General features: G+C 49.3%; 2 protein-coding genes across 22 annotated transcripts; both read left to right on the top strand.

Moving 5' to 3' along the window:
* The first annotated feature begins 240 nt into the window (after nt 1-240).
* On the top strand, nt 241-19,269 carry LOC143373177 (troponin I-like). 21 transcript variants are annotated; one of them, XM_076820148.1, is made up of 10 exons: nt 244-377; nt 2,893-2,936; nt 5,093-5,110; nt 5,507-5,635; nt 6,232-6,355; nt 8,168-8,268; nt 15,157-15,200; nt 15,318-15,459; nt 17,922-17,939; nt 18,634-19,269. In XM_076820148.1, the coding sequence occupies exons 2-10, from the start codon at nt 2,922-2,924 to the stop codon at nt 18,697-18,699; spliced, it is 657 nt and encodes a 218-aa protein (XP_076676263.1). In that variant the 5' UTR covers nt 244-377; nt 2,893-2,921; the 3' UTR covers nt 18,700-19,269. The 21 variants fall into 21 exon arrangements, with proteins under 21 accessions (XP_076676271.1, XP_076676270.1, XP_076676263.1 ...); XM_076820147.1 differs by lacking the exon at nt 8,168-8,268 and adding an exon at nt 9,322-9,422 and having other exon boundaries at nt 247-377; XM_076820146.1 differs by lacking the exon at nt 8,168-8,268 and adding an exon at nt 10,104-10,204 and having other exon boundaries at nt 248-377.
* Nucleotides 19,251-24,559, top strand: LOC143373183 (uncharacterized). The gene is made up of 5 exons (XM_076820172.1): nt 19,251-19,394; nt 21,089-21,344; nt 22,699-22,863; nt 23,164-23,244; nt 23,808-24,559. The coding sequence occupies exons 1-5, from the start codon at nt 19,251-19,253 to the stop codon at nt 23,819-23,821; spliced, it is 660 nt and encodes a 219-aa protein (XP_076676287.1). The 3' UTR covers nt 23,822-24,559.
* The last annotated feature ends 38 nt before the right edge of the window (nt 24,560-24,597 follow it).

Here is a 24,597-nt window from a genome sequence, read left to right on the forward strand (position 1 = left end):
ACCGATTGATCTTCATTACTCGAACGAAAGGGAAACGTGGAAGCCTGCTTTCTTCTCGGCACTCACAGACGGCCAGATTAACACACGAAAATCGAGTGTGTTGGACGGGAACCGAGAGATTGAGCTTTGCAGGCGAGCAGAGCAACGAAGCAGGCTCGGCTCCGTTTTCAGTTTCCGATTATTTTTGGCAGCAGGCAGAGCGGGCAGAGCTCTCGCCTAAAAATGCTTACGACGAATGGCGAGCCGCCATTGGTCCGCTACTAGCACGTGAACAGCTCGCGACGGAGGTTCACGACGTCGACTAGGGATCCACGATGGCACAGTCAGCTGCCTAAGGTCCGGTTGGCCAGTCGCAGCCAGCAAAAGTTCTTCTCAAGGTAAGCCCACGATAAAAAAAAAAGAAATCGTCGCCCTCGAACGGAGCAGCTCCTGGAAAACGCGTACGCCGTGACTCCTCCAGAACCCCGGGTCCTGGACAACTCGAAGGCTCCCGCCTTCGAACTACCGCCTCCTGCGGGACTTCCTCCCCTTCCGTCGTATCGAGTGTCAGTGAGAGAGGTGCTTTAACGGGGACTCTTTTCAAGGTCACGAGTGTTCCTCGACGTATGTACATAAGAAGCCTCTCCAGGAATTGTGACGTTCCTCGCGCGGAAAACGGCACCGCTCGAGTGAGAGATCCTGCTGGTGACGCGAGCCTCCAAGTGACAGACACCGAGTCCTCGTGTTCCCCGTTTTCCCTAGTCTCTTCCGAGTTCGACGTTCCCCTTTCGTCTACGGACATTGTGCTGAAAAACCGGTGCACTTCGCTTCCGTTCCATCTGCTTCTCTTCGCACTCGAATCGATTTCCTCGGGCTAGGAACGAGCCCCGATGTCCCGCTCTTCTTCGATAGCCCGTTTGATAGAATTAACAGTGGTTGCCTCGTTACGCTTCAATCGCAACGCGAAAGTCTACGCGGATGTTATTCGCTGCGATAGTCGATGTCCCTTCGAGGAACACAGTTCCTTCGGACGCTTCTGTGTCGCTCGTCTGTTCTAAGAAAGGCTACTCCTCCTGATTTCGATTCGAGCTTGACGTCGTTCATTCGGCCCCGGGCTGTATCCTTCAGCTTCGCGCGAGAAAAGAACGAAAATGTCCCTACGTTGCCTCGGATAAGGCGCATCGCTGGGTTTTAGGAGGATAGCGTAGAGTAGATCGAACGATCACGATTCCCATCCGCGATGTATCGTGGATGATACGTGGTAGACTCTGCGTGTTTTCTATTTTTACGGTGCCGGGATCTTCTTTGACATCGGAGACGAGACACACATCGGAGTCTTGGTGGGACGTGTCTTGGAATGGCTCGAGCGAGAGGGAATCTATACTTAGCGAAGGCGATCGTCCATTACAAATATAAAGAGCGACGCGTCACGCTGCTCGCCAGTGATCGAATGAAATTCCTGCGGACGTACACTTTCCAATTTTCTGTAGATAGACATCCCCCGAAATAATTTCATAATCGGAGGAAATCAGAGGAGGTCACAGCTCTTTGTACCAGACACCGCGGAATCGGGGAGTAAAGGCTACAGTAAGGATTCGAGATATTCCAGGATCAATCCTCCACGTCACCCAGTTTTACCGGAATTTCGAAGCAGAGGCGCACCCCTCGCCCTTTCATAGAGCCGAATATGTTACTCCGGGCCGCGATTAACGGTGCACACAAACACGGTTACACAATCCGCGGGCGCAGTAAATTTCGAGGCTATTTTGAAACATTGTTCCTAACTCATTGCCGCCGTTTCTCCACGTCGGCACGTAAGACGGTCGCCAAGGAAATGAATTACTCGCAGCTCCGAATGGAACCTCGTTTGCCAGTCGGTGACGGGCTGCCTGATACTTCGCAATCCCGTTTCATTATTTTTTCTCACGCCTGGATTCGTGTCCCCCCGCGCCTATCCTCCTGTCGCGCGCTATTACTGTTTTTCAATTCGACAAATAACGGCATCCTAAGTAGTTTCTATATTTAAGTGCTTATTTTTATTCCCCGACGTGGGCGTTTCGACAACCCCTCCTTTCATGGTCCCGAGGATTCCGATCTGTCTTCACTCAGCTCGATAATACAATATCCACCGTTTCATCGAAACAGTAATTAGACGCGTTCCTGGAAACGGCTGTCTCCGAGGACTAGAAAGGGCTCAGCTTCAGCGTAAATACCCTTCTACGCAATCCGCACCACCCACCACCCTCCATATTTCTCAGCTTCTAAGAGCTAGACTCGGGAGCGGTGCAATCTATTCTTCGTAGGTAACGTAAACCATTGGAGTATGGTAAACAGCCTCGAAACGAACGGAAGGCCCGTATCACGCCCCGTCGGCGTTTCCGCCGGTTCGATCTGGCTTTTTCCGTTTTCGACGTGGAATCGAGTCGCGCTCGGAGGAGACGTTGCTTCTACCTACCGGGTCGTTGCATCCAAATTTGGATCGTCGACGCACCGACGTCTCGGCTACGGCAGGGAAAGTGGGGACGGTGTGCCGCGCGCGTGTCTATTTTCGAGCGCCGGATATTCTATACGGCCCGCCGCGCGGCCCGTGCCGCGAGCGGGGAAAATGTACGCGCAGGGCGCGCGATTTATCGCGCGGATCCGCAGCTACGGCTGTCACTGACCGTCGAAAGAAAGAAATTTATCCGATGACGCAATCGGTTGGATCCTCCGCCCCCGCGGCCACCAACCCCCCCGCCCCGGCCCTCGCCCCTTTCGCGGGCGTTTATATTTAAACCGTGCAATGTTTGCATTGCCGCTCGCCTATCCGTGTCACCGAGAAACCAGCGGTATTCCCGCCTAATGACGTAACGCGACGTTATTGTTATTTCGCCACGTATACGTGAAGCAGCCCCTTCTGTGCTTCATTTCCAGGTAGACGCGTGTAGCAGCCAGGTAGCACGATGGCGGACGATGAGGTCAGGTGGGTACTGGTAGCAACCCCCGCGACGGGGTGGCTTCTGCAATTTTCGTGGACGACCCTGCCAGTGACGAGCCAGGCGTTCTAATATTTATCTTTCTCTCCCTTTCATGCCTCGCCACTCGTGGACGCTCGATGCACTCGAATCTTCTTGATTTCACACGAAAATGGCGAACAATGGGGATCTCCTGCTTCGGATCGTGCAGTAACGTTAATCTCGTTGAAAGGTACGCATCGCTTGTGCTCCCTGTGCTTGTCAGACCATTTCTCCACCACAGACGTAGAATCTCACACCGAGACCATTCTGATTCAAGCGAAAACATAATTAATACACAGACAAACGCCGTACCCTCGTCTGTGCGCATGTTTCCAGCCGAAACATCGAAACGATTTTTCTAGTCGTATCTTTTTCCCGACCTTTTTGCATTTTGCTGCGGATTAATTAGTTTTTTTTTTCTTTTGCTCGGGCAGAAGAGACTCCCACTAACGGGAAGGCTTCGATCGAATCAGTGCTCCGAGCCGACCGAGCCCTGCGCAGTTTTTGTTACTTTTTATTGTAAAATGTTGATGTGACTAGATGAAACGTGGTAGACAGTGATCCACACGGTTTGACAGTCGTAGTGTGTTTTTCTGCCCCAGAGAATAACGAGGGGATCGTAGTGTATCCCTCGTTGTAGCCATCCCTCACAATTTTTCCGTTTTACAGGGAACTACGCGAAATCCCTGCGCACAGTCCTCGCTCCCCGGTTTCTCTATTTTCTTTTCGCCTCTCCTTATCTCCTCGTTCTTTATGGAACGCCGGATTACCGTAATAGCGGTCCATCCCCGTGGAGGGAGGGCGGGGAACTAAATCCTTCGATACCGTTTTACATTCACTTTATCTTGATGTTTCACTGGAATAATGTCCCTTTCTTATCTGTCTAATTTAACGCGAGTTTAGCTTCTCGTAGATCCTTCACTGCCATTCGGGGCAGACGTTGATGGGCGCTTGTTCGAATTAGAAGAAGCGGGAGGAATATTTGCAATATTTCAGTAGAAGAAGGCCCCACCTTTCGCGTGGTCGGACGTATGTTCCACGGAGCATGACGTGAAATTCCGTTCACCCCAGAGAGCAAGAGACAGATCCGGAAGTATTACGACCGACGTGTCGGTTGCCTCCGTGGGGTGGACTCCCTCTGATTTATCGCCACACCCTAGCCCTTATTTCAACATTATTTACCACCGTGCCCTGTATTCCTGCCGGTACACTCTGTTCCACCTTCTCCTTTTATTTCACAGCTGTAAATTCGCCTCCCCGCACTTCGTTCCATCATTACAGAATTTTTACAAATACTTCTACACTTTATATTCCCCAACAGAGAAGAACAGCCTGTCCCTTCCATTTTGATCTCCCAGCCCCCTCCCCCCTTTGCATTCGAATTGGCACAGAAGACACAGTTCTCGAGATAAGGAGATATTAAAATTCTATCATGCTTCTTCCAAGCAAGTCTCGCCAGAAGTTTCTTTTAAACGGGAAACTTTTATTCCTCCGAAGATAAAGAACACCTTCTGCGCCAATTTGCCCTCCGCCCTGTAGAGGAGTTTAACAATCGTTACCCTCGCGTTAATGCGACCAAGAAACGGTCTGTAGCGAGACTCCGTAGCGATAGAATAGAACTCCAAGCACGAGCAACGTAGATAACCAGACACCTGGGGTAATGTAGATACACTATGGTCGCATGAAAGACAGAATATTTCTGAGCCCTGCGACGCGCGACGTTCATTTACGTCCGCAAGCATGCCACCCACGCTTCTCCTTTTTTTTAAATCCAATTTAACGTTAAACATAACTCGCCTCGACTATTCTCCCGTTCAGTGTGCCCACCCTTATTGACACACACAGCACCGATATTTCTAATTCACCGTGATTGTGACAATATTGCACACGTTCCCGTGTCGCCGCACACCACGCAAACAGTATCGCTTTCTCAACGCTTTGCACCGTTCCAAAGGGCGGAGCTCGAAACACGCTGCCTGGCAGAATTCCCTCATCGCGTCTGCGAAACATTATTTATTCCTTGTACAGGTTTAAAACAGCGTGTTTCGTTTTCCGCTCGCGCAGAGCCGACAGCAAAGTTTCGCTCTAACGATCCGTCTCTCTCTTTTTCTTTGCAGAGGAAACGTCTCGAGGATGTACGTAAGAGGGGGAAATATCGGTGAACCTTAAAGTCAAGCAGAAAAGGACGATCGCTCGCGAAACTTTTTCAATAACTTGTCGGTGGCCACCGCTAATCAAACGGCTTTTGTGCCACCGGCCCTCCCCGTATTAAGGGCTGCTCCCCAGCCACGTCCAAACTTTCGTATACATATAGAGTTCGCTTCTTTCCGCGGAGATTCACTAACGAGCAACGATTTGCCGCGTGCCTCCCCCATTTTTTTTTTCTCTCTCTGTACCTGTACCCCGTCGTAAGAATATTAAGTATCTTTCCGGCTCGCTGCAAGAGAATCCCCTCGGGTTTCTGCGTTTAACGTTGCTTCGAGGCATTGTCAGACGAGATGTTTTAAGGGAGTTTCACACGGAAAATGTAGGAAAAGAAGAGGAAACAGGCGGAGACCGACAGAAAGAGGGCGGAGGTCCGCGCCCGCCTCGAAGAGGCTTCCAAAGCCAAGAAGGCGAAGAAGGGTTTCATGACCCCTGACAGGAAGAAGAAGCTTAGGGTGAGTTTACATGCCAGTACTTTCGTAATTCCTCCTTGCATTACGGGCTTTAATTATTACCCGAGCGAAGTCCTCCGCGGGACGCATTCGACGCAACCTCCCTTCAGAAACTTGCAATCGTTTGTCATCGCGAAATGAACGATTTCGGTCGTACTACCTGCATCTCCGTTACCGCCGTTTCGCCGCGACGCATTTCTCAACCGCGATATTTTCCCCCTATGCTGCGCGCTCATTTTATCCCCTTAGTATCGGTGTCGTAAACCGGCAACTTCCCACGTGAGCTTAACTTCGCGGTTCATACTTTATCGCGGTCCTACGTCTTCATTCCTGCTTCCCAGTACTTGTCACGCTTCAACGCATAAAGTTTCCCCTGTATTCAACTATTTCTCCAGCGTCCCTTCGGCCGTCACAGACGCCGAGAGCATTGCGAACTTTACCTACCTTCTCTCTACGAGACACTCCCGCCCGCGAGCATATCTCGCGACTTATTCCGCAGCATCCGCGGAAGCCCGCTCCGAGGTCCCTATCCCGAAATTCTATCTTCTATCGGATCGTATTCTCACGAAACATCTCTGCGCGCGCTTGCGTGTGTACAGTTGTTGCTGCGTAAGAAAGCCGCCGAGGAATTGAAGAAGGAACAGGAGAGAAAGGCCGCGGAAAGGAGGCGCATCATCGAGGAGCGCTGCGGAAAGCCGAAGAACGTCGACGACGCGAGCGAAGGTACCTTAAAGCTTTTCTCCAAACTCTCACCGACAAACACGTAACCGCGTTCTCTCGGCACCCCGTACTTTATTAGGCATTGTAACGTGGATAAGTCAGGGTCGTAAGGTTGCCAGTGGACTTTCGGTATAGAGGGACACCCGAGAAAGCAGCTCGATTCTCAATTCGTCGTAAGAAGCTCGTTCGGACCTCCGTGTTTTCCGCTCGTTTCCGTCCACTTCTCAGCAGGCGGACACTCGTCCACGCATCCCGTAGACTGGGGATGCTCCCGACAGTTCTCTTAAAGACCGTTCGCTCGAGATCCGATCGTTCGCACGAGTTACAGCCCCACGTACACACCGGCGAGGATAGCCCACACCGAGTTCTCTGCGATAGTAGCTTCGTGACACCGCGTGACCGAGGCGCAATAACAAATGCTGTTCAGCTCCGAGGGGCGGGGGGGAGGGGCGGACGGTAGAGAACGTTCGTCACCCACCCCCCGCCCGTGCCCCGAATGCGTATGATGAATTTTGTCCGATGTTTTTCACCTTGACCCACACAGAGACCGTGAAGCGCGTGCTGCGCGAGTACCACAATAGGATCACGGCATTGGAGGATCAGAAATTCGACTTCGAATATGTCGTTAAGAAGAAGGACTTCGAGGTACTTGAGAAAGACACAAGTCGCGGGACCATTACGCGACGCGCAAATAACGAGGCGTTCACAATGCATACAGTAACGAATTGCTCTCGATGTTGTTGCACTTGAGTAATGTCGGCGCGCTTGCCCGTTTGCAAGTTCACTCTCGATGACGAGCAAACCGCGTATCCTCGAGCCGCGCTCTGGCAAAGAGCTCGTTACGCAACGCTAACATTGCGATTATTTATAAGTACACGCCGCGTATTTATACCGCCGCGACGACACCGCGCCTCTTTATCGCGTATTTTCGACTTTACCTTCCCGCGACGGGAGCTCTTTGCTGGGGCGCTCTCCGCAACACGGGGCAAGTTCTCACTAAATAGCTTCGCATTTCGTCTCTCCGTTTTTCTTTTCATATCTCTTTTTATTTTGTTCACTCTCTTTCTATCTCTCTCTCTCTCTATCTCTCTCTACCTCTCTCTACCTCTCTCTCTCTCTCTCTCTTTCTGTCACCATAACACGGCTATTCGCTCTGTCTCTCTCTTTACGCACAGTTTTCTGTTCGCATTACGTTTTGTGCGCGCGATCTACGTCTTTGCTCTTCGTCTAATGCTATCACGTCGTATTTTACTGGTGATCTGACAAAGCCGTGGAGCCTCCACCGTATTCATTAACCGTTGTGTTCTCACAAGTTGTCGCATCACGCTACACTTTTATATTGGAGCAGTACTTAACGGCATTAATCGGTAACCGATTGGTTTACAAGGGGAAGCTGATCTCGGAGTACCTGCCCGTAATTCTCACTTTGCTTTCTATGTTCTTGCATCTGTTCCCCCGTTCGAGTTTCAACTTCTACCAGGTCTCGCGTTATCGTTCGCCGTGGGATCTAAGGATACACCGCACGATCCGCAGGGACAGTTGCGCCGTCTCGACGACGTTGAAACTCTTCGTTCAGCTTTTCACACCACACATGTCCCCGCTTTCGCGCGTTGCCGCTAGACCCGGTTCGTAGGGAGATGTAAACGAGCGTCTCCACTTGTAATTCGCTCGAACACACGTACTCACCGTCTCGAATGTAATGTAGTTTCTGGGGGGTGGGAGGGGAATAATAACGTAGAGTAACATCGCCTGACAAATATCGACCGCGTCGCACGAAAGACGAGTATTTATCAAGGTGACTTGGAATTTTGACAGCTAGCGTGAAGTCCGTTCTGACCCAGTATCATAAGAGGATCATCGTTCTCGAGGGGCAGAAGTACGACCTTGAGTACGAAGTCGCCAAGAAGGATTTCGAGGTCGAAAAGTTTTCGATGCAAAAGCGAACAGTTCGGCATAGGCTGCAATTAACAAACAGAACGGAACTCCATTTTTGTCTTTTTTGGTTCCGTCTTTCTTCTTTTTCTCACACCGTTTTCTTCTTTTTTTTTTGTTCCTTTCTTTTTTCTCTTCCTCTGAGCAACCATTTTTTTCTTCTTCTTCATTAGAGCGCAAGGGATTTGCTGGCGCAGCGCTGAGTAATACGATTTTTTCGTTTTTTGGGTTTCCTTTTTCTTTTTTTGGCGAGAATTAAAATGTTTACGGCTGTCACTTAGCGACGTTGAACTATTAGGCATCGAGGCTGAACACACCTAATTGCACCAACTCTAACGTAGTACTCGCCAATGTCTCGCTAGTCTTAGAACAACTATCGTAGAGCGTACGTAATTAGAGAGAGAAACACAAAGTTCACCACACAGACACACACACACACACACATAAAAAAGCAGGCACGCGCGAATCGTAGAATCGCAGCAAGTAGATGTTGTCAAATAATAATCGCAACGCTGATACCTACATCCCTTCGCGAGCGGTTTGAAGTAGAACAAACCATTCTTTTTCTTTTTTAATTTCGTTTTATTGCGCGTAGGCGTGTAAATCCTTTCCCCCCCTCTTTCCTTGCGGATTTTCCTGATCGCGTCAGGTTAACGTTCACGCAGTTGTCAGCTTCGTGCTTCTTGCTTCCAACACGGGAATCTCATTCTCTCTTATTTCCCCCTCGATTCTTTTTCCCCCCGTCCGCGAACGACCCCCAACTACGGTGTGTCTCAATAAATAGTCAGAAGACCGTCGACGACTGTAAGAATCCATCGATCGAGCGGCTGAGTGGCACCGCTGGGAACGAGGTGGACCGTTTTGGTTTTTGACCGAGAGGAGCGAGATATTTTTGTTCACGGGTAGCTCGCGCAACGACAGCTTCCTAAGGGTAGAATTTCACGCAGCGGCGAGAAGGATGGTTAAACGCATACATCAGTCCTTTTATTTTTCAGTTTTTTACTCTCTGCTGTTCTGTGAAACTTTTGTTCTTTTAGCCGAGCTCCAGACGATCTGCTCGGCATATTGGAACAGGCTAAACTTGCTCGAGGGCGATAAAATTGACCTCGAGAGACAAATTAGGTTGAAAGAATTCGAGGTAAATACGATCGGCTCGCCCGAAGAAAGCCTAACGAGTCTCCTGCAACAGATTATTTTTATCTGGCCTCCCACGTGATTCGTTTTGGATTTAATTTAGCTTTGTCACGTCTTCGGTGCTCGATGCGATTGGTCGATGGTCCCTCGGACGCTCCTGGTCGATGCACCCTCGAAATTTCGCTCCCTCGCGGCTGGCCAGCGATATTTCGCCACTGCCCTTTCGGGCAGCTTCTGTTCAGCCTTTACGCGCATGCAACGCGCCGCGGTGCAATCGGTTCGTCGCTGTAGATCGATGCGGATTGAAGTTTCGAAGGAGCATCCTCCCCTGCTGTGTCGCTTCGATGCAGACGGAGGCCGATAGGACGATTTCCATTTCATCGAAAAGGAGAGATTTCAGAGCAGGCCACATTCGCGTCAGTTTCTCGAGGAGAATACCAGGATTAGGGATTCGCGTTACTCTTATAATCGATCGAGCAGAGCGGAAGAGAGGGATCTCCTAAAAGAAAGTTCACCGTCTCTCTGTCTCTAAAGACCAGACGACATTCTATCCGTTTATCAGAAGCAAAGCAGTTGAATACTCTCTCTCTCTTCCACTCTCCTTGCCTCCTGGCTATTTAGAGAAAAAAAAGCGCGACGTATCGTGAATGGAAGATATCTGAGAGACACTCCATGTTCTTTGTAGACGATTTGAAGGAGATTTGCCAAATGTATTACGACCGCGTCTACCTTTGTGAGGGTCAGAAGTGGGATTTGGAGCGTGAAGTTCGGAAAAGGGACTATGAGGTACAGGAGAAAATAAGAAAAAAAAAAAAAAGAAGGAACGACGAGAGCAGCGAAGAAAAAAAAAAAGAACGTCGAACAATGCGAGGAGAAAGAGAGCAACCGTCAGTCGCACGTTTCTTTTGTGCACAACCCCGCACCTGACTTCTCTCTCTTCGCGTTGTCTCTCGTTGTTCCGCCCCTCTTTTCTGTACATACGTCCCTCTTTGAGTTCTTTCTCTCTTTCACGATGTTTCTCTTGGAGAACACGTCGAGTGGCTTTTTCAGCAACCAGAAATCGCGGCGAAAACAAGAAGGCCGCTTTTTGTGCCGCGAGAAATGGGGAACACGATCTCTCATTCGTCGCTTGGACGACGCTTGTTCGATCTCATTCTGTATAATCTTGGTCAGTCCTGTCTCGGTGATTCTACTCCCCCCCCCCCCCACATCTCCCTATTTCAATTCGTGTCAATGTTTTTTTTTTCTCTCTCAAACTTTACATTCGGACCGAGGAGTCCTGGCTCTGCGAGGAACACGCCAGCGGCCTAACCGATTTTTCTCTTTTTTTTTCGCGTGGATATGAAGTGCCGCAATGATATCTATTTTTTCGCTCGTCGCTCGCCAAAATCGCTCATTTTTTTTCTTCTTATCTTTTTGCGTTACATTTTGTTTTTTTTTCGTCGACGACGTGTCGTCCAACACTTTTGCTCGCCTTCTATCTTCTTCTTCCCGTCTTTCTCTTTCTCTCTTCTCTATAGACGCATATACGCATCTTTCTCTCTATAAAATGTCTCTCTTCTGTTTCTCTATCTCTTCTTTCTCTTTCACTCTCTCTCTCTCTCTCTAACATTAATGCAGATTATATTAGGCTTTCTGAGCTTTCTACTAACTCGCCAACGAGAAATAAAACAAGAGCTTCCCGCGAGATTCGAATCAGGGCTGGGCAAGCTTATGGAGGAGACGTTTTCCATCGTGTTGAATCGATTCACCATCGATGCCACATCGTGCGCCGTTCGTCCGTGGACGATCGCTTTTTTTTTTGCCACGGGCATCATTTTGCCGCGATCGGCGAACGCAAGAGGGGGCGAATTTTTTCTGCGCCGCATTCACGCGTTCTCGCCGAGAAGAAGAATCGTGAAATGAGAAGGGCGCGACGTCCCAACGAATAGACGAGCTACCCTCGACTATTTTTTTTTTGTCTCTCTTTTTCCTATCTTTTTTTTGTTATTTTTGGTCATCTGTGGAAAAAAAACGAAAGTGACACAGACACAGTCTTGGGAGAAGAGCACACCAAGAAAGGGACCGGGGTGCCCCCCCTTTTTTTTTTCTTTTTAATTGATCTCACGCGAGAATCAAGCGTGTGCGTGAGACTACGCGCGTGTGTGTGCGCGTGTGCGTGCGTGGGTGTGCGGTGCAAAATCGGAACGAAAGGTGGACAAGGCATAGACAAAAGGGAAAAAAGAGGATGCCGAGGAAGAATCGTATCGAATCGATCGCTACCCGGCTGCTACCTGTACATTTCACGTCTTCTTCGTGTTTTTTTTTTCTCTGCTTGTCTCACCGCCTCTCTCTTTCTCTCTGCCTACTATCTCTCTCTCTCTCTTTATCTGTCTCTCTTTCCTCCTCCAGCGCGTTGCGAGCTTGATTGTAAGGGTATTGCTAAAACAGTCACTGTTTCCCTCGCTTAACACACCGTGCATGGCTTGTGATTCCTACTAACACCGTTAGAAAGTATTAGAACGTTCTCTTTCTCTGAAAATCTCGACCAATTAACTTCTCACGAATCTTTACCACGATCGCGTGTCAAAAGGCTCGATCGACGAGAGTCGCAGTTCGATTTAACGCGCCCGTGGAAACTCACCAGTATCTCGGCGATGTTTCAAAGAACGTTCATGATCACAGTAATTTAACCGATACACGAACCGTTCAATTATTCATCGGGCAGTTTCGAGTCTTGCTCTCCGCCAGGATACTGTATTCTTTTGAGCAGCTGGTATTTAAATTAACTGCATGAAGGAACGTTTCACGCTACAGCGCCGCCACCGCAAGCATTTCTATGAACTTCGTCTCGGCCGATCGCGGTGCGAATCGACGCGGGCTCGATCGATCGCTGATAATAAAAGCGGCACGTTATCGTGCTCTCTGTTTGCATACGCTGTTGCGATCTTAATTGCCGCTGCATCGCGAGAGGGAAGTATGGCACTTCATATTCCCCGCGGGGGAAGAAAAACGAACGTAACGACAAGCACCCTCTGCAAACGTTTCGCTATCCCGTAGAATCGCTCGGCAACGACGATGAACGCATTACGTTCGAGAATCCAATTTAATTAATAAGAACGCCACGAATTGTAATCTCGAAGTAGAATTTTGGTAGCCGGAGCAAGGTACACGCAGAACGAGAAACCCGCCTTTAGAACTGTTGCTGCCCCCCCCCCCCCTATTCTCAGATTGCCCCGAACCCCCTGCCCACCCTAGAATTCTCAGCACTTGTTTGGAACGATCTCTCTCGTTTACCACATCGTGTTTCCCCCCTGAAAGTGTAACTGGTTGTCTGTCACCCCCCGTTTTCCACGCTTTTCTATCTCTGCTCCACTGTTAACTCTCACGAAGGTGGACTCGTCTCGAGACCGGATTAAGAGATCACGAGACCGAAGTGCCATGCTGTGAAATTCTCCGAGTCACCCCTCCCTCGTCACCCTCGTCTTTTGTTTTTTTGTTTTTCTGTTTATGTCTGACAAAAGCGACCCTTGTAAATTACACCCACCGGCCCCTCGCCCCTGTGAATTACCCACCCCCTTCCCTCGCTCGTTGCTGCGACGTGCAACGACAAAAGAAACGATGCTCTTTCTCTCTGCCCGCCCTCTCCCCCCCCCCCACCGACTTCTCCCCCTTTTACTCCTTGTGAAAGAGACGTGAAAGTGAACACGTACACGCGTCTACGATGTCGAAATGGGAACGAGCGAAATTGATTTTGCACCGATTCGCACGCACCACCGACTGTCAGTGTCCTCTTGTCATGGTGTTCAATTGGGCCTGTAAATAGCGGATCCTTTCTGGCGGAAATCTGCTCCTCCCCCTCCCTCCCGCCCCCCCCCCCCCATCTCGCCCGGTTTACACCCGCTGTTCGACGGCCCCTCGTGTTCTTTATCGTGCCGCGCGAGTCGACCTGTACCGGGCATAAATTCCCGCCCCCTGGAGGTATCATTTTCAGGTGTGCACGGTGAGCGTGACTTCGTTACGCCCGATAACGGGCAGCCGTTCGATCATGACAGTCCGATATAGCGGCCGGGGATACAGACGGACCCGATTAAATTTCCAATCTAAAGAATTAGAGATCCGTGGAACAGCGAGAGGAGCAGAATTCCATCGGTCCAGGAAAGGGATTGTAGTGGACGTTTTAATTCTTTTTTTTTCTCTCTCTTCACCCTCTGTGGACAAAGAGCTGATCGTGACCAGCCCTCCCTCTGATTGGCCAGAATGAAATTCACATCCTATCATCGCTGATCCCCTCTTTCCCCTCTCATCCCCCTGCCCCTTAACCTCTTTGTTTCGTTCCACATGAAATACGTATGCCTGTCTCCCTTCCTCTCCCGCTCCTCCCCCTTTCTCTCCCTCTGTCGCGTTCTCTCTCTCCCTCCCCCCCCTCTCTCTCTCTCTCTCTCTCTCTTTCTGAGTCGCGAGGAAGCCCGAGAGGGAGGAACGAAACCGGCAAAGGAAATGCTGCAGCGTCTCCGCGAGAGGGAGGAGAGAATCCGACAAGTGGCTTCCGGAGGAAGTTTTACGTTTGAGGAAGCTATCCGAAGACACTAGAGAATCAATTTCTTTGAAAGACCCCTAGAAAAAAAGCGGGCACGTTTCAGAAGACGAAGGGAAACCTTCGTGGTACGATGCTACCGGTCGGAACGATTGACCGGGGGAAGAATAGACGTGACGTATCGTTGAACGTTTACCAATCTTTTACAAACCGCGGGCTCAGTTTCATTCCACGTGCTTGATACGTCTGCTCTATGCTCGGTCAACGTGTCACGAAAGTGCATTACTCTTACCAGCTTAAGACGGTGGCTTTCAATTGCTTTGAAACTTCTCGGAGAATAATATCTTAACAGAGGATACATTCACGTGCAGCAGCCTATCTCCTTTAGCCAGTAGCTTACTCTTTGCCGTGTGTTTGCTCGGACCGTGTTTGTGGGGGGACGACGAGGAGGCAATATATGTATAAGTTTGATACAGCCGTTGGTACAGTTTGATTTTCTTTTTCCTTTTTTTTCTCTCTCTCTATCTATCTCTCTGTGCATTCAATCTCGTCTATATTCTACCTCCGCCAGTTCTCCGGTCGCGAACATTTTTCCCATCCGTCCCACCGCCGTTACCTGGCATTGCAGTTAATCAGCAAGCCAATTCACTGTCAATCTCGACTCGTCGAGTGGCTCGCTAACCGAATATCTCTGTTCTCGCTGCGAATCCATGTGCGACCCACCGTCCCGCCCTGCTTCTGGCACGCAGGTAGCATGCTAATTTCCGCCCGTGCTCTATCGTTCTTTCGTCCGCTAATCGATTGCTGCTCGTACGTTTTCGTGCACGTTTGTTCTCCTTAACAATTGTGCTTTCGGGTGTCTGTGTTTCGCGCTCTTCTGCGGTTGATTTAAGAAGAGACAGGACGCTTTGTGTGGTATTGCGATTCAACGTCCGAAATTCCGCTTGTTAGACGAAAGGGAGCAGCCTCCCTTCCGCGAGCACGAGTCGTCCCGTTTATGTCTCCGAGGAACGACTGCCCCCTGGGAACGCGACGGCTGACTCGAAAATCGTGGACGATCCAATTCACTTAAGCGTTTCCTATCCAGCCAAATGTAGCCAGTGGGCGTCGTCCCTCAGACTTCCTAGTTTATCGCGTCGAAGGGTCAATGATAGATTCGCATGATTATACGACGACAGATTGACCCAAACGTAAAACTAATGGTAACTTCGATTCGCTGCAGATCTCGGACTTGAACAGCCAAGTGAACGACCTCCGAGGTAAATTGTAAGTAACCGTTTCACGCGATCCGCTTGCCTGTTTCCAATTTCCCGCCACCTCTGCCCCGTCGTTTGGAGAATACAATTCGTTACGGTTGTACTAACGATTCGTGGATGTTGTTAGCATGAAACCGACGCTGAAGAAGGTCTCCAAGTACGAGAACAAGTTCGCCAAGCTCCAGAAGAAGGCAGCCGAGTTCAACTTCCGCAACCAGCTTAAGCAGGTGAAGAAGAAGGAGTTCACCCTCGAGGAGGAGGACAAGGAGGTAAGGACGATCGTTTTCGATAAGACCAATCGATGCTCTAAATTTTCACGTAGATCTTTTCCCCCCTCCCGTCGATGGCGCGGCCCCGTTTTGCATTTTTTGGGGCTCGGCGAATTACGCGCGATGTCGGATGAGATTCGCGGGAATACAAGGTTCCATCTCGAAATATTGTACGATCCTTTTTCTCCGGATCTTCGTGTCTCTCCGAGTCATTTTGACTTTTGCGAAGCATTTTGAATTTTTGCCATACGACGGGCGGGCCTGTACTCACGTTTTTTTTCCAGCCATTGAGAAAGACAGTTTTTGTGGCTCTGGTTTTCTTTCCGTGTAAATAAAACCCAGTCGGCAGGTTTTTTTCCCCCTTGTATCAGTAGCATTTTGTTCAGTGTTGTCCTTTCACGGAGATCGATCGACTCGCTCGAGGCCCTCCCCTTTCTCATTCAATTTACACGAAATCTCTGCTGCCGGCAACGTTCAGCGCATTTAGACGCCCCCCTGGTAAAAATTGACGGTGGAACATTTCATGTCACGTGGATCTCCTTGAAGGGGCCGTATTTTTGATCCGTTTTTCGTACATGTACAGTCCCCTGTAGTAGCGATAGTTGACTAGGCAATTGTGTTGTTCTCCACAGCCCAAGAAGTCCGAGAAGGCAGAGTGGCAGACGAAGAAGTAGATTTAAAATAAAAAGGAGAAAAAGCAAAACGATAAATACAAAAAGGAAACACAAAAGCAAAACAGACACACGCGTACACAGAGTGGAACATGATACATAAGATAATATTGAGAGAGCTTTAATACGGAGTATAAAATTAATGTCCGCGTGACCGTGTTCGTGCAGCCGAGCCGAAACGCGGAGCGCGATGGTCGGATGAGCAAAGTAATCACGGCGATTACTTCACGAAGGAACCCTCTCGTTCCTTTGCTAATTCGATGATTATTTCACGTTGATCGGCGTGGCTTGTTCCATCGCTTCTCCTCGGGCCGTTTGGTAAAATCGTAGACTCAACGAGCGATCGCTTAGGTTGCAAGCGAGGCTTCGTTCTCGACCCGGTTCATCGATTCTCGGCGATTAGATAGCGAGCTTTCGCGCGTCACGATAAACCAGAGAGAAAAGAACAGAAGCTGCGTGAATAAACGATCGATGAAAATGCTTGTCAAAAGGAGTCGGTTTGTCTTCCTTCGAGTTGTCGATTCTTACTTTTCCACACCCTCTCAACGACAGGTCGTCTCCCTCGATTATGTTTTCTCTCGTCTGGCAACAGTTTTTTGTTTTTGTTGTTGTCAATCGTTTATTTTGCACGCGGAGCCATACCTCGAGATCCTCGATCGCGACGATTCCCGGCGGCCGGTACGAAATGTATGAAATCGTAGCGAACGAGTGGCTCGTCGTTCCGGCGATTACTTCGAGCATCCGATAAGGGAAGGGTCGAGGGTTATCGAGGATCGTTCCGTTCAGCTCCACTAATTTTTTTTCTGTAAGCTCCGCTTACTTTCCTTTTTTTCACTCTCTCCTCCGCCGTTATTACGCTCCTCGACGACACCGCGGGTCATCGAAGATGGTGCCTAATTTGCTTTTAACGCCTCTCTACTTTACGTTTCACCCTTTCTCTTCTCTTTCACTTCTAACGCCATTCATCGCAATGACTTCGGTAATCGGCGCGATAGAGGAGCGATACTGGGCTAAAAAAAAGTAACGGTTAAAGAGAGAATAATAATAAAATAAAAGAAGCGAAAAAAAGGTGAGAATGGCTTACAAATGTATATTTAAGACTCACAGACTTTCTTCCTCATTTCGTACGTAATAGCAGAAGCGCTTCACTCACAAGTGCCTTTTTTTTCACACTCTTCTCTATCTGTCTTTCTTTCTCTCTGTCTGTCTTTCACTGTTTTCTCTACTTCCGCCGCTGTCTCTAATTATCGACTTGCGTCTGCATACATTTCGTTTATCTTCCGCCCGCACTGGGTTGATCGCGAAGGCTCCGTTAGGGAATGATTGCCGCGCGCTACGCAACAGGACGTGGGAGGACGTATTAAAAGGACAAGTTTTACTTGAAAGTCTCTTTTCCAAGATGCAATAAGCTCTTTTGCGGCTTGCCTTTACTGCCATCGTTCGGCTGCCATGCTTCCAGGCTGTAAATGTGTAGGATTGTTACCCCGTCTGAATTTTGTTTCTTTCGACTCCCAACCGCTCATCGATCGTCGATTTGAAAATTCTCAGAAAAATGCAACTTTTGACTAGCACGATCTGAACAGTGCTTTCTACGATCGACGCGTGGTTCGATCGTGCCCACCAATCGTCGATCGTGATTCATGGCAGAGAGCGAGGGAGGCCCCTGATCGCTCATGAATCACGAGCGACAGGCTGTCAATCGTTTAAGTTTATTAATTAGTACGTACGCTCTAATAATTGTCCACGTCTTATCCGTTGACTAATGATGTTGCTCTTGCATTATGTTCGCAGAATGCGTCAAAAGATAAGGTAAAGCTTTAACGATCAACACGTAGATCGGCATGCTTCTTTAGGGGAGAGTGTGTGCGCGTTAGAGAAAGATGTTAGAGCAGAGGGGATGGTGTGAAGGAACGAAGTAAAAGAAAACGATAGGATAGATAGAAAACGCTTACTTTCCTTAACGATGCGACACGCGATAATCGGCCTCGCGATCAGATTGCACATTTCTTTTTTTTTCTTCGAATAATTTCGTAGCTCGCCGTGCTTTTTCCCGCGGCGAAAACTTTTCGCGCGACTTTTTGCGCGAGCAAACGTGTCCCGTCGTTGAAGGGCTCCACGGATCTGTCCTTTTTCTTCCTAATTTTTTTTTTTTCGCTCGAACTCTTCTCTCGCCACTTTTTCACTAACAGTTTGCACGGCTTTTGAATGACGACGAAGAGAGAAGATCGCTGGGTCGTCGACGAAATGATCGGGCGAGGCTTCCCAATATTTCTCAGAGGGAATTTGAAATTCAAGGGCACGACCGAAGATACAGGCGGTTTTCAATAATTCAGTGCTCGCTATTTTTCGCGCGCCCCGCACAGAATATATCCCCTCCCCCGATGCGTGGCCCTGCTTCTGCGAAGGTTTACCCTGACGCTAACCAAGACCTGGCGTGTGCAAATTTCATCGAGTTACGCTCGCGAAACGCGGGCTGCTAACACGTTCTCTCTGAATTTTGCAGAAGAAACCGGACTGGTCGAAGAAGGGCGAGGAAAAGAAGGTAAAGGAAGAAGAGGTGGAGGCATGAGAGAAATAGAAACTCACTCTCGACATTTTCGAGAAGGGATCGTCCATCCGTCTACCCGATAACATCTTCGACGCAAGAACTCAAAACTTCCTCATTATTATTTTACTTTCTCTTCTATTCTTCTTCTTCTTTTTTTTTTTTAATCGTCAATTAATCGAACGTCTACCGTTCCCGAACTGCACGCAGAAATGTCACGTTGTCTCTGTCATTTGTCCAACGATAGTTCCTCGTTCATTATCACTTACGTTCACTTTACTTTTGAGAATGCCGAACCAGAATTTCAGAAGTGTCGTGACTGACCAGTTTTTATCGTCCACGAGATACATGTATGTACATATTCTTCGGTAAGGGAGGAACAAAACCCCGTACCGTTCGTTTCCGTTTGTCAATGTTCTGTTTATTTTCTTCTCTATTTTTTTTTACACGTGAGCCCCGTACATGTTACGTAATTAATTCTGTGAACTGGATGAAGGGAGAAATGAAACGCAATTATAGCGCGGCAAGGGAATCATTATTTAAGGTTTATTGTAACGCAAAATATTTAAACGACGATGAAAACAAACAGTGTCACCTGTGTGTTCACTCTCCCCTATTCCACGATCCCGTTCTTCGTCTGTGACCACTTTGTTCTACGGTCGAAGCCGACGCCGACGCTTCGGGTACTTCAAGCGAAGACCTTGAAGGGCCTAACAACTGTGATTCTAGTGGAAGCCTGTTCGTGTAATTTGTCCCCCAATGTCACGAGCCCCGTGTACCCCCGCACTTTGGTTTTTAACCGACGAACGAACATTTACCCTACGTTGATGCAAGTTCTATGACATTATCGTGGAGAGCTGACTTAGCCTGACCTTAGAGCTCACTGTCTTCGACTCGATCCGATCACGGAGAGAAGGTAATAGCACCCCTATCGCGCTCGACTCAATGCCAAGCGTGGAGCGTCTTAATGCCGTTGTTAATTCCACGAACGGCTCAATTACAACGTGATTATCAGCCTCCGCGGCAAGAAGCCAGACTTTTACCGTGCTCGAACCTTTGCTCCTTGAGAAGACCACGATCCACGTCGAACGTCCAATGAGCCGTATCAAATGGTAGAGCGCACGGCCGGTCGTGTACAATCTACCGAGAAATTTTACGCCACGTCCTATAAATATCGACGACGCTTTAAGGAGCTGGATCTCTCCATTAAATTCCCCGTCGACACGTTTCAAGCGAAATCTATCTCACCCGATCCACGGTTTTATGTTTCGCTGCGGGCTCGGCGCAATTATCGAAATAAATTCAATTTTCCAGCTGGCAGCAAACACGGTAGGTGCATCGTTAATTGGCTTCTGCTTAATTACGATTCGCTACGCAGTGGTGTTTTTATTGCAAAGCTCTTTTCGTACGCTCGCCATGGTCGCCGGTATTGTTTACGCTCGGACATCACGCGTGCAGCGGGGATCATTTTATTACAGCAGCTTATCGTGTTTTTCGAAGTTGCGGCACTGTTTACAGTACCGTCGCCGATTGACCGGCGAATTTTTCATTTCGACGTTTCACGCTGCTGCTCCACCGCCTAGATTCGCTGTGAGAATTATTCGCGGGGGTGGCAGAGGGCGCGCGACGGCCGCGATCGTCGTTCGGTCGACACGCGACGCCATTGTTTAATTATCTTGACAATATTCGGCCTCGCAAATGACTGTTGATTTACGTTGTCGAACCGAGAGGACGCGCGTCCGCGGGCACTTGAACGTTACATAAAACGTTAATATCACGCGATGGGACAAATGATGTATCTATAAACGCCGGGCTTAACGCGAGTACATTCGCGAAATCCTCGGCCGCGGCTGTAAATCACGTAATTTAACGCGCCCTGCGTCCGCGAGCCGCGCAGCTGCGGGCGCAATTTTATCCTGACCGCGTTTACACAGTTCCGGCGAAGTAAACAGGGGAAAAATAAACGTTATTTCATCCGCCGGGGGGAAAAGAGAAACAGCTTTTCGATTACCAAATTGTGAGATTTTCGAATGTCCACGTGCGACGTCAGAACGTAAACGATGCGAGCACTTTGTTTTTTACATAATAGCGCAATGTCCCACTAAGGAAGGTCCCCTTTTTGGAAGAGAAAGTTTCGGGCCCCGTGACTGGCGTTTCAGGCATATTCACGTGTTTTCTATATTTTCGTAATTCTTTTAACACATCGCTGGTTCTAGCGAGCGGAAATACCGGGAATACCAGTTGCTAGGCACAGAAACGTCTCTTCTGTAGATGTCCTAAGAGATTATCAAATCCTCGTGGAAGCATACGTTGCCAAGTGGCGCTAAACCAATTGGTGTTGTAATGTGATTGTTGTACATGTCTCCGGAATTGTGGTAGCATGCAAATGGTTTGATGTGTCGCTGCTACGTAGGAGGAACCACCAGCGGAAGTCGCCCCGACGCCCGAACCCGCGAAAGCGCCAACACCTGAGCCTGCGCCACCGGCTGCACCAGCTCCAGCACCAGCAGCCGCCCCAGAACCAGCGCCAGCACCAGCGCCAGCACCGACGCCAGAACCAGCTCCAGCACCTCCAGCCGAGGGAGCTCCTCCTGCAGCTCCGACGGAAGGTGCTCCACCTGCGGAAGGAGCACCAGCGGCACCCCCTGCGGAGGGTGCGCCACCGGCTGGTCAGTACATCGGTTCCAAACGTGGCGGTCAATTCGTTTCATCGCTAGTCGTAGCGTCTCTTAGTGTACAGAGTCTCCCACTTCAAATGCGCCCTGCACTTTCTGCTTTTAAAAGGAAATATTCTCGGGGACGCGTTTGGAGATTTGGCGCCCCTGAGCTGACAAGCGTCCGCAGCTCTTTCTATGAAATATCAGAAAATATTTTAATTTAAAGGAGTTGAGATAATTTTTGAAATTAATTCAATATCACAACTCAAATATGAATTATTGCTAATTTCTTAATTGCTTTTAAAGTTGTCTCAAGCCTTTGCGTTTAAAGATTTTTCAATTTCTTTCGCTCAAAATTTGGCGCTTCCTAAAATTTGCAGGTCTGAAAATTTGCCGCACATAAAAATCCGCCCTCGAATATTCTCCACTGAAATTTCACAAATAGGCGACGAGTTTCGTACGAGGCAGACTGTGGGAGACCTTGTAAATCACGATAACAACAGTACTTTCATCGCCGTCGCTTATTATCTTTAATGTTCTTCGTGTGTTTCAATATTCGTGACGATAACAACGAGAGCGAGTCGCTCGCTCGAGAAGCTGCGCTCAACGGGCGAAACGAAAAATGGCGTTCGTCGCGGTCCGTCCTTTTCACGGTAGATATAGAGTAGACCTAGAGAATTGTCAGGTGCATGTACTTGTTCAGAGGGTGCGCCAGCGGCTGCACCTGCAGAAGGTGCGGCACCACCACCAGCGGAAGGCGAAGCGCCAGCTGCTGCTCCTCCTGCGGATGGAACAGCACCGCCGCCAGCGGAAGGCGCGCCCGCCGCACCTCCTGCTGAAGGTGCACCTCCCGCCGAAGGTGCACCGCCAGCGGAAGGAGCGGCGCCCGCGGCTGCACCCGCAGCTGCGCCCGCGGAGGGTGCACCGCCCGCGGAGGGTGCACCTCCCGCGGAGGGCGCGGCCCCAGCACCACCAGCAGAAGGTGATCTTTGCCAGAATTTTTGCGATCATCCCTCCACTTCTCTGCCATCGTCGTCTGCTGTCTGTCCTTTCGTTTATTGCCAGAACAACTGCCTGTTTTACCTGTTGCCTGGGTCGTCTCTCGACCAGGGTCACCCTTTATGCATGTGAGATTGATTAAAGGGGAATTAACTCGTTCCCTTTAGGGTAACACCCCACTATTATACGTTCGGAACGAGTTAATTCGTCTTCTCCAGTTAACAGGTTACAGGGTACTAATACTAACTCCAACAGTCGAGGCAAACGGTTGGAGTTCCTCAGTGACTCTGAGCAGCCGAAAACTCTTTGCCACGACTGTGGGATTTGTGACGAGCATTTGATAAGAAGCTGTTGTGAATTCCTAAAGGCGCCCCCGCACCTGCACCAACGGAAGGAGCTCCAGCAGCACCACCAGCCGAAGGAGCCGCTCCCCCTGCAGAGGGAGCACCCACTGCACCTGCACCTGCACCAGCCGAAGCACCCCCGGCAGCACCCCCAGCAGAAGCTGCACCAGCGCCCGCGCCTGCTGACGGTAACCATCTTTCACTCCCTAGTCCCTAGCTCTTAACGATCGCTTACATTGCAGGACTCGCCATCTCTTCTCGCTATTATTCATAGAGCTTACGCCACCTCCGCTTTCCATTTTTTTAATCACTCTCTGTTCCGTACCCTAGACAGAACTTTGGCTGCAGTTACTTTTGAAGTAAGTCAGTTGAAGGAAATTGAAAGGCAACGCGCTCGTCCCCATCGTCCATCCATCGTCTCTTCTTTCAGTCACCGACCACTTTCTCTGAATTAATCCCTTCTTTTCTCTTTCCAACCCAACTTCTAGGCAGGGTAGTTTTATTAGTGAGAGTTTCACTGACGGTCAGTCCCAATCGGCCAGTAAGAGGCTCGAAGTTCACCGTATACGGTATGTCAACTTCAACGTCCACGATCTAGTAGAGGACTAAAAATCTAGTGGCTCTTCATACGTAATGTTTTCAAAGAAATAGTGAGAATGACTAATCGCAACATCGATCGCAAAGTTCATCGTACCAGCGTTGACATTTAACGCCATGGGAGCCAAGGATAAACTTCAACGATATACTCGTCACTCTCGCAGTGACTTCATTCCTGCATCTTTGCCACTGCTCGGAGGACAACATTAACTTCTAGCTCGGCGTTTATAATTTTAGCTGAATAGTTAGAGATAGAGTAATCCTAGCTGTAATAGCGATAGTACTATTAACGCTAATAATAATAGCCGGAGTAGGAGTCGTGGAATCCCTCGAAACTTCGATGAAAGCGCACGAGGGTGAGAGGGCTAAAGCAAATACCTCTGGGAGGAGCTACGACTCAAAGCTAAAATTACTAATAATCGATTGATCCATAGAATTCAATTTCCTCCGCTCTTCCAGGAGGATGTAACATTGTAACGCAGAGGCGTGCAGCTTTTCCCCTTCGTAAAGGAGTCTGTCTATTTTTTATTTGCAGCACCCGCATCGTAACTTCGTCGAAGTTGGAACGGACGAAGGGCCAGCTCGCTATGTAATTTCCACTCGTTGACGTCAGGATTCGCACAAAACGTACACGGATAAGCATAGAGCGCGGCTGCAGATGCGTCGAGCCATATTACTGTCGGGCGCGACGGTCCATTGCGCTGTCGGCTGCCATCGTCGTCGTCGTCATCGCCATCATCATCATCGTCATCGTAATCATTGTTTTCTTCGTCACGCACACGCGTCAGCTTCAGCATTACTATTTATGCGTCACGCGCGGCCCCGGGGCGCGCGAGCGAAAACAGAACGGAAAGAAAATAGAGAAAGGTTGCAAAGGGGAGGCTTTTCGTTTCACGTGTTCTTACCTCGCACCTTCGTGAATATTACGACACCGCCGCCGCTCAAAGCAATCGCGGGCACCGTCGCCGGGTGCCAGTTTCCCTCATTTTAGATAATTACAGAGGAGAACAACAATACAAGGCGCGCGCGTTTGCTCGAGCCCCGGAGAGGCCCTTGTCGTCCGTGGCTGTCGTCGCGCACGATAAAAGCGTCCACTAAACGATTCCACGGATATTTTTCTATCGAATGAAATCGAGCGACCTACGGGATTGACACTGCGCTTGTCACATTTCTATGTATATAATTCGCGACGCGTCCTATCGAAGTTTAATGCTGATATTATCATCAACACTTCCTTAGATGAGAGAATTGGATTTCGTAATAAAAACTTTACTGCGATTACCGAAATTTACCAAACGACGACTACCATTCCCGCCCGATTTATT

This window comes from Andrena cerasifolii, chromosome 9, assembly GCF_050908995.1.
Source record: "Andrena cerasifolii isolate SP2316 chromosome 9, iyAndCera1_principal, whole genome shotgun sequence".
Lineage (NCBI taxonomy): Eukaryota > Metazoa > Arthropoda > Insecta > Hymenoptera > Andrenidae > Andrena > Andrena cerasifolii.

Excerpts from the sequence above, each read along its gene's own strand:
- LOC143373183 (XM_076820172.1), top strand. The coding sequence starts at position 19,251 with ATGAAAACAAACAGTGTCACCTGTGTGTTCACTCTCCCCTATTCCACG. Across the intron at positions 19,395-21,088 it reads CCTTGAAGGGCCTAACAACT|GAGGAACCACCAGCGGAAGT; the intron begins GTGATTCTAGTG and ends GCTGCTACGTAG. Across the intron at positions 21,345-22,698 it reads GGAGGGTGCGCCACCGGCTG|GCGCCCCCGCACCTGCACCA; the intron begins GTCAGTACATCG and ends GAATTCCTAAAG.
- LOC143373177 (XM_076820148.1), top strand. Across the intron at positions 5,636-6,231 it reads ACAGGAAGAAGAAGCTTAGG|TTGTTGCTGCGTAAGAAAGC; the intron begins GTGAGTTTACAT and ends GCGTGTGTACAG. Across the intron at positions 15,201-15,317 it reads AACGACCTCCGAGGTAAATT|CATGAAACCGACGCTGAAGA; the intron begins GTAAGTAACCGT and ends GGATGTTGTTAG.